Genomic DNA, 9,524 nt, shown 5'->3' on the forward strand with positions numbered 1-9,524 from the left:
ATAAAAACAGCCCATAAGTTAGCCAAGAAGTGTTACCTAAGCCCCCCACAGTGGGCTAAATGTCTCTTCAGTCATAGTTACAGCTTATGGTTTATCTGTCTGCCAGCCTACATTAGAGTTGCTCATCCCAAGGTCAGAGCACTGCAGCAGGCATATGATGTTCTCATTAAAATGAGGAAAACCGATGTGGAGCCACTAGATGAGGTTAGTATTAATTTTAAAAAAAATATTACCACAAGTATGGAGTAGTAGGTAAGGTATAAATTTGGTRTGTTTTATCACCACCAGGAGGTTAAAAACATGCACAGATTTTTGGTCTGACCTGTTTCAAAGTCACTGTGAAATGGTCTTAAAGAAAGTCTACTTAACCAGGGCATATTTCATCATGGAGTCAGATGGGTTCGCTACTCCAACTTGGTGCTGCTAGCCTTTCTCCACTCTTATGCCAGAAGGAAAATTTTGAATACACCAATTTTAAAAATGTTCTTTGAAATAATGCTCTTCAGCCTTATTGAATGAAGAGATAATGTGATTTTTTTTGGGGGGGAAAGGGGTGGATAGGGAGGGGAAGGTCTGTGCATACCATTCCATTCTTTCATCATCCACAGGCACACAAAGCAGGTTCCTTTTGTGTTGGTTTTTCCTTCTGTCTTTGGCCTAAACAAGGGCCAAAAGAAAAAAAAAATCAGCATTCTCAGCAATGCAACTGCTGGTGCTATTTCTACTCAAGTGTAAATTCCTGTTTAATTTTTGCTCCCTCTTCTGGCTGTTGTGTATTGTTGCATGTTGTTTGTTACTGAGTGGCTGCATTCACATAACTCTTCCCTTTATGTGTACAACAGTTATTAAATATGGTAGAGCTTAAATTATTCAAAATTCTTGTTGCTAATCTATGTATGGATTCTTTTGTTATCTTTTCAGGTCTGCTATAGAGTTGTAATGCAACTCTGTGGACTATGGGGTCAGCCTGTTCAAGCTGTGAGAGTACTCTTTGAAATGAAAAATGCAGGAATAGAGCCAAATGCCATCACTTATGGTTATTATAATAAGGTAAGAGAAATCTTGCTAAGAATCCTGGACTGAAATCTGCCTTGCTGCACTTAGTGCCCTCTTGTTCCATAGCAGTCTTAAAGATCATTTCTTACTCTACATATAGTTCTAATATACTTGTTCTTCTGAGCAAGCAGTGCTTTCAAGCACGCTTATGCTTCCAGAAACACACTATGGTGGTTTTACATTTTTTTTTTAAATTTATGTTCCTGTGCTGTTTAGCTAAGCAACTTTTACCAGCTTTTGAAAAATACATGTAGAGTGTCGATTTCCAAGAATTGTTACTTATCTAGTATTTCCACGTTAAAGCTTTGGAAGCTGTCACTTCCTAGATATATCCTTTATGGATGCAGAATTCAGTCATGATTAACGAAGGCTGGGATTCAGCTAACTGAAATAGCCTTTTTTCTTGCTCCCAAAATTCTGTAACATTCTGACAGAACTTCATAAGAAGTTAAACTAGATAAAATAATAGGAAAAGAAMTACTACTGCAGTCTTTTGCTGCTGCTGTAGTGTATGAATAAGGAGGAGTCATCTTACTAACTTCTTCTGTAGTCCTCTATCAGCTATTCTATCAAGAGAAAACTCATGAATTCATATAAAGTAAATGTCTTTTTGTTCTTTTCTTAGCGTATGAAACTGGAAGCTTCATACGGTACTGCGTGTTTTACTTTGTTACTATAGCCTTGTTACTTTAACATCCCTATTTCTGTAGGCAGTTTTAGAGTCTCCATGGCCTAGCAGTAACCGCAGTGGTGTGTTTCTGTGGACAAAGGTACGAAATGTAGTTCGTGGCACAGCACAATTTAGGCAGTGTCTAAAGAAAGCAACGCAGAGCTCACAAGTCACTGTGATATCAGGTAATACGTTAACTGAAATGGATTTGTTTCTGTGAACAAGCACACTTTCTGAGGGATTGCATCTAACAATGTGGCTCTTACAAGTGGGAAATCTTTCTTAAAGTGTATAAAAATGGATAATTACTAACTTGATGCTTTAAACAACATAAGACTGYCTGCCCCACAGTGAAGAAAGAATTATCTAAGTCCAATTGCTAGAAATCCAGTTGCTATAATTCCATATTTATATTTTAATATATGCAACAGAAAGTATTTATTGTTGTCTGAAGAGGACAGATATATTTGAAAATCTGAATTTTTAAATCCTCTCTTACTAACCAACTCTCGTTCATGTCTTCAGCTCTGCAGAGTACCACAGGTGGAAGTGATGGGGACATGGTGAGCCATGGTAGCGTGGATAGTTCTAATGATGCAAACAGTGGGGAGCACACACTCTTCGTCAGAGACTTAGTCAGGCTTGATTCCATTGATAATCACTCTAGCACAGGTACTAGATTCTGCTGAGTTTCATTACTAACAGTCCCCCCAAAAGGCTGAAGTTTCTAGATTGTTGTTGATTTTCCACCACTTCCTTCACCTCTAGAGTTTGTAGAGAATAAAAGTATATATGAAGAGAAAGAAATACCCTCTTACTGAATATTACYCCTTTACCATAATCGGCACTGCTTCTTTAGTCTAGAGTGAAGCGTTGAAGAAGTGCTCTTATCTTAAGCTAAATGTCTTGCTGATAAAGTGGCTTCATGAGCCTTGCATCTTRTGCTAGATTTTTCAGGAAAGTTACAAAGTCTTGGACAAGTGAATTTTTTCAGTTAATATATGTTGTCATATATTCATAGAAATTACAGTCTTTTTGAGTAAATCTTTAATATGTATTGGTAAGGAAATAAACAAAAGTTTCTTAGGTGAGTAGAGACTGACACTTTTCTATGCTGTTCCTTAATGGTAATAGGGTAAAGCCTAATTAAAATTCCTATAACTAATATATGTTATAGTTGTCAGGATGACAACTGTTTTAAAACCCATATTCAGACTTACCATTAATTTCCAGGTTTCAGAATAAATATAAATGATCTAAACCTTTGGGAGACACTGGRAGTTTAAGGACAGTTAATAATCTGGAGTGAAGCACTCTCTAAGCACAGGGCATAGTCTTCCAGATAAACTGGAGTAAAAAAGTGCATGACAAGTTAATCACTTGATATGACAAAATCAAATTCCTGTTTCTTCATTCTATTTTAATACTGATTACATCCTACCTGTGCATAGTCTCAACTAAATCTTGTATGTATTTGTACTTCAAAACTTATTCTGCACATTCTCTTTAAAGATGATTTTGAGTCTGATTCCTGTGCTTCATTCAATATGCCTGTCTAGATTACTGAACTTTCCTTCTCTCTGCTCTTTATTGCTCTGCTTTTTGCTCTTTGCTGTCTCTCGGGTGCTGCGTTTGTCCTTGGCTATCATGGTGTGGGGTGCAGACTTGTTTGGTGTGAAGCCTTGGATGCACGTGTGCATTAATTCTGCCCTTGAATGTTACTTCTGCAGGTAATTTGCCCATTTATTGGTAGGGTATTTTCATTCTGTGCAAAATAGAGAGACTTACATCACTGAAATGTTGGCAGAGAGAAAATAAGGACCAAAGGATGTTGAAACTTACTTTTCTTTAAATGTAAAAGGTTTTCTTAGTAGCCAAATGTGTTGATTGCTGGCTGCTCAAACTTTCAAATTTCATTTTTCACCTGTTTACACTTTGGGGTTAAAATTATTTCAGTAATTTACATGCTATAGCTAAATTATTTCTGTGTTTTTGTATCCTGAAGTTCTCTCTGAAATTTTTGGAGCCTTCTAATACCTTTTAATGTCATACTGGATAATACTGTTATTTTTTAAATGTATCCTAGTAGGTGCTCTGAAGCACACAATAGAATATTGTTTAAAGTGCTATGGAATATTTCCCATATGCTATTTGTATAGTTTCACATAAGCAGAAGTATTTGAAATAGAAATAAAGTACAAAGCGCTTTGTTAATTTGTTGTCTGCAGCGGATTTTTAGGCTAACATAAATTGAATTTTCAATAATGTATTAATGCTCTCTAGCATAACTGAAATCATGGCACAAGTAGGATTCTTTTAACTGTTTGGTTTTAAAATATTTTTATGTTTCCTTGTTTGAATACAGTATAACAAAGATATAGTATAGCTTATAGCAGGTTTTCTAGGAATGTACTCACTGTTAATAGTTGCCTTAGTGTGAGTCATTAATTTCTTTTGTATTTACATGAGAGAATTTAGCTTGCCCAGAAAGAAATATTTCAACCTAATGAGAGAAGAGTGAAAGGAGATATTTTTAGGGTTTCATAAAAYGAATTGGTGTTAGTTAATAACGATAGTACTCTTAGAGGATTATCTTGTGTTTAGTGGAATAATTAGGCAATAATATCCAAACTGACTTTTTAAATTACCTCTGCTATCATGAAGTAGATTAGTGCATGTATTAGCCATTTTGGTGATCTTATTTTGAATTGTAATGGCAAAATGACGTGACACAAATTAATTTTATTTTTTCTTATTGAAAAGCAAATTTAATGGGAAAARCAGCTTTGAGACACTTGTTTTTATTCATTGTTACAGGAGGTCAGTCAGACCAGGGCTATGGATCCAAGGATGAACTTGTAAGAGATGATGGAGATGGTCTTCATGCAACTGAAATACAAGTAGAGAAAAGTACTTCTTCTAAAGATGAAGATATAATAGGAGGTGAAGTATGCAAATTTACATACACCCACTGAGACTTTGTTTTTATAAATCTGCTTCATTATCCAAGTACCCAAAATACTTGACGTATTGAATTCATAATATTGCTAAAAATAGAGTCAAAATACAACATTGCAGAATCTAGTGGACTTCTGCTAATACTAATGAGAGGCAATAAAATATATATGAGTAGAGAGTAAACATTTACTAAACACTTACATGTTCAGTAAATTTAATACAGATGGAAAGATTGAACAAATTTGGGGGCACATGCCATTCTTAGCATTTTATTTCTCATGTGTCTGGCTTTTTTTGAGCTTTTTTTTTTTAGCTCTGCCAGTTGACCTAGCAAACACTATTTGTTGCTATAAAATTTGCTCTCCTGTAGTCATCATGTTTCTTTTATTCAGATTGCGTCCTTTGTTTTACTATATTTTAAGTTCCCCCGAAGTGATTTTGTGTCATATTATCTGTGTTACTAAAATCCTAATGTCATTTAGGATTTCTAATGTTGTCATTGCAGAAATAGCCCTGCATGAATTCTGCTCTTCCTTCTCTGAATGGGTGAAAATCATCAAGGGAAGTTATTTAGCAGAGGTTCTGATCTTTTAAGCAACTAAGCATTCTCTGCATGATACTGTGTATCATAATCTTCCTGGAAATATATGACTAATCCTTTAGGCACTAACTGTATGTGGGAAGAACAGTGCAAATGAAATTAGCTGTGCAAATGAAGTAAACTGAAGTTTACGTTCTCTTTTTTTTCCAGAAGTTTGTGGTACAGGAGAGCCTGGTGAAAAGCTGCAGCTGAGTACAGAAACTCCCAGTCTTACAGACCCACCTGCATGGGGTAACAGTATTGTGAAAGTTCCGTCTGGCATTTTTGATAGCAGCAGAAGGAAAAACAGTGGTGGTGAGTCACTGGGTAAAACAAAGCTTGATAGAATCCTCATCTCATTGTAATACATGATTTTGAACCTTCCTGATGTCATTTAAAGAAAGTAAGAGGTGCAGATTTTGGCGCGGCTTGTATTTTCCTTCTTATCCTTTGGAGATCAAATTCTGTAGTGGGAAGTCACATAGTCAATATAGTTATATTGACTATATTGACATCAATATTTCCTATTCCACATTCACTATTTTGTGACGTACTAGAAAACCTCAAGAATCAGTCTGTACTCTTTGTCGCCTTAACATCACTGACTTTGGAGAAGTAACTGAATTTCTCCACGGCTTATTTTCCCTTATTTCCCCTTCCCAATCTGAGGTCAATGCATGCTGCTTTTATGTTGTACAACATTTATTTACRTATCTGGAGGTTTATGAGGAGAATGATCTGTGTGTATGCAAAAGCGAAATTTTGGTTCTTCCTCTGTCCTCATCATGCTTGTTTTTGGCGAAGGCTATACCTCAATATTTGTGAGCTATAGGTAGCTCATCAGCTGGATATTTAAATGGTAAGTCAGCATGTGGCTGATAGCAAAGCATAGAATTACTGTTCTTGTAGAAGTAATGAGAAATCAAGGTTTCTGCTTGGCTAACAGTTTTTTGGAAAAAAATGCCCTGAGGGGATGAGAATACTTAGTGTTTTACAAATGTTTTAGTTATTTTCTGAATGGCTGGTGCCATAAATAAAGTAATGCTTCTTTGTTGTACGGACAGACACAGTGCCCATCTGCAGAACTAGAATGAACCATGGAATTGGTGTATAGATACGTTGAATACAGCTCTGTAAGAAAACAGACAAAAGAAATGAAAAAGTAGTTCATTTAAACTCATCTGTRTTTCTTATGGTCCTTAGTTCATAGATGTATCTAGCCTCATCTGGGGAGTTGTGTAGGGTGGGAAGGTTGGAATCTCATGGAGCATTTCATGGCAAGGTTTTGACTATATGGAGTACRTATGTTTTGATATGCAAGATGTTCTTGCGGCTGGTATAACAAATTGCTAATGATAGTATAACTTGTCAATAGGTAACTTGGGAGTGTGGAAGTTGAGTGGCATTCACAATTTTCTTATCGATGACTTCAGGAAATAGATTATCAATTCTTGGTGGCTGTGAGACCATATTAATACGTTTTTTTTTCTTTCAGGAACAAGTTCTAGCCCCCTGTTTGTAGCTCAGAATTCAGCTGAAGATGTCTTTGACATTTCTGCTAGGAAGTCAAGTGAAAAAGGACAGAAGAGGCAGAAGCTCTTTTCAGAGAGAAGCTGCAGTTTCAGCAGTGAAAGTAGGGCAGGAATGCTGCTGAAAAAAGGCAGCTTGGACTTGAACTCTAGAGAAGTAGCAATAATGATGGGAGAAGATGCCAAGATTCTAACAGCAGCTTTATCTGGGGCCAAAGCATCACCCTCTTATACTAACAAATCCCACAGCCTTGATAATATTGGTGACCAGCAGGTTTCTGGCTTCAGTGACACTCTCATTCACGTGAATGAGAGTGATGGTGAATCAGAGCACCAGTCCTCACCAGTGCTGGTAGAACCTGGGGAATGCCAGGATCATCTGGAAAACGGAGGCAGTGAGAATGTAGCTGCAGTTAAAGTCATGGACCACAAACAGTTAGATGAGTCTGAAAATCAGAAAACAGAACCCAAAGATATCACAACTAAAAGGAATAGCTTTTATGGAGTAGTTAAACCTGTTGAAAGGGAAGATGTCGAAGTGGGCCTAGACCCCTTGTCTTTGCTGGCCACTGACAGCATGCAATCAAGGCATCCAGAACCTGAGGAAAAACTAGTGTCACCGGTTGCAGCACGCAATTTGGCAGATGAAATAGAGAGCTATATGAATATGAAGAATCCCTTGAGTAGCAAGTTTCCCAGCATGGAACTGCATAAGCCAGTTAGGGAAGCAGAAGCTGCTGGTACCCTTGGTCACACCCAAGAGAGGAGGTCAAGCCTACCTTTGGATCCGATCCCGACCCCTCCTGAGTCTTATGAAAATCGGAGAAGTCCTTCTGTCTCCAGATCCAAAACATTCACTGGACGACCAAAGCAACAAACCCATCCACGGGTTCAAAAGGAGCGGTCTTCATCCCTAACAGGACTGGGACGTTCTCCACATGGCTCTTTAGGATCTGTAGTAACAACTTTATCAAATCTGAAGTTAGACAATATACTCTCTGGGCCAAAAATGGATGTTCTGAAGTCAGGCATGAAGCAAGCTGCTAATGTGGCCAGTAAAATGTGGGGAGCTGTAACCTCAGCATATAATTACTCAGATGATGAGGTAAGTATATTTCAATATGAAAAATTTTGGAGTCAAAGTGAGAGGAAGAGAAGGAATGTCTTCTCTGTCTAGAAGATTAAGCCATAAGATATTTAGTGCTGACTTTTGTTAGCTAAGAAAAAAATACCTCTTTCTGTGGTTAATTTTGTGTGGAAAGAGGCTTTGTGATGTCACTTGAAATGAGGAAATAATTTAAATGATCTGGGAACAATAATCTTGGAACTTTGACTTTTTGTTCTCATTTTTCTCATTTTTCTTATTTTCTATATTTTCTATATTCTTAGTTTCTATATTTATCTATGTGTATATATATAGAAAAGATTACTTGTATATATTTAAAACCTATATTACATGCATTTGTATACATATTATATATGTATATATAATATATGTCCTTTTAAGAAGCTGCAATTAAAAAAAGCCCGAATAAGAACAAAATTCAGTCACCTTAAATTATATGATTCTTCATGCTTATTAAAAACAAGCAAGCCAAAAAAGTAGCAAAGACAACTGGATTCCAGAAACCTAAGAAATCATACCGGAAGATTAAAGTTGGTAGCATAAAGGACAATTTAAGCTATAATAAACTCTCTATTCAGGATTCTGGAAACTAAATACTAGGTTTTTGCTTTGAGCACATTCATTCAATAGAATATGTTGTGGGGTCCCTGTCTGCTTATCATTCAGCTTAATCCTCAGCAAAATACTCTCACAGATCATCTCCTGGATTGTCTAGGTTTAGTTTACGTATCATAACTTCTGTATGTTAACTCTGTCTCTTAATCTGCTACTAAAATCGTTTACTGTGATAAGGATAGATGTAAAACATCCTATGGGAACTGAATCTGAAGACACTGAAAATACCGATTCCTTTATGTGTGTGTTTTAAAGGAAGAAATCACTCGTCAAGACTTTACCTTTCCTATTGGTTTTGAAGACAGTCTTTTAGGAGATAGTTTGTCATCAAGAACAGGAGTCCCGGGGCTAATTACAAGTGAGCTTGCACAAAGCACTACTAGCCTTGGCAGCAGCAGCAGCAGTGGAGATGTAGGAAGACAGCATTACCCAGCAGGTGAGGTTTTCCTTCAAAAATTTTTATAAGGTAACTATTACGTGTGAAATCATTCAAAACAACAAGAGCTGATATAGTCTTAAATTATTTCAAGGTGCTAAAAAATGACCAAAAATTTTGGTAGTTCCATTCTTCTCTTCACAGTACCAAACAACTGATGCATCCCTCTTTATTGAATGTATTGAATGTTTTATGATTGATGGAAAAAATACAGCAGTTTAAGTATAAAAATACTTCTTCTGTTTGATCAAGAGATTCCTAATTTTTATAGCTATGCAAATCTTTTTCAGTCATGTAAAATCATACTTTGCTAAAATTTGTTGATACTAATACAAAAAGTGTTTAAGAGCTCCAAATAGATGAGAAACCAGTGAAATCAAATCTGAAAAGGAAATGAACAAAAAGCACCCTCCTTCCTCCCCCCCCAAAAATATCTCTCAGTATTACCATAGGATTTCCTAGACAGCATACTTGATGTTGTTAAGGTTAAATCACGATCCGGCGTGGAGGAGGTGGGGCGAGAAGTAGAATAGCTACCCTGGACTTCAAGAGAG

At 36.5% G+C, this 9,524-nt stretch overlaps 1 protein-coding gene across 1 annotated transcript in view; it reads left to right on the forward strand.

Moving 5' to 3' along the window:
- The window catches only part of DENND4C (DENN domain containing 4C), a 61,436-nt gene that overhangs the window by 38,107 nt on the left and 13,805 nt on the right, over positions 1-9,524 (forward strand). Inside the window, exons 18-25 of the mRNA XM_026043911.1 lie at positions 1-204; positions 922-1,050; positions 1,767-1,911; positions 2,252-2,398; positions 4,544-4,669; positions 5,436-5,579; positions 6,760-7,898; positions 8,790-8,970. The exon at positions 1-204 is cut by the window's left edge and continues 3 nt beyond it. Coding sequence (XP_025899696.1) covers positions 1-204; positions 922-1,050; positions 1,767-1,911; positions 2,252-2,398; positions 4,544-4,669; positions 5,436-5,579; positions 6,760-7,898; positions 8,790-8,970 — 2,215 coding nt within the window. The remainder of the gene's footprint in view (positions 205-921; positions 1,051-1,766; positions 1,912-2,251; positions 2,399-4,543; positions 4,670-5,435; positions 5,580-6,759; positions 7,899-8,789; positions 8,971-9,524) is intronic.

This window comes from Nothoprocta perdicaria, unplaced genomic scaffold (genome assembly GCF_003342845.1).
Source record: "Nothoprocta perdicaria isolate Ctin4 unplaced genomic scaffold, notPer1 scaffold_104, whole genome shotgun sequence".
NCBI lineage: Eukaryota > Metazoa > Chordata > Aves > Tinamiformes > Tinamidae > Nothoprocta > Nothoprocta perdicaria.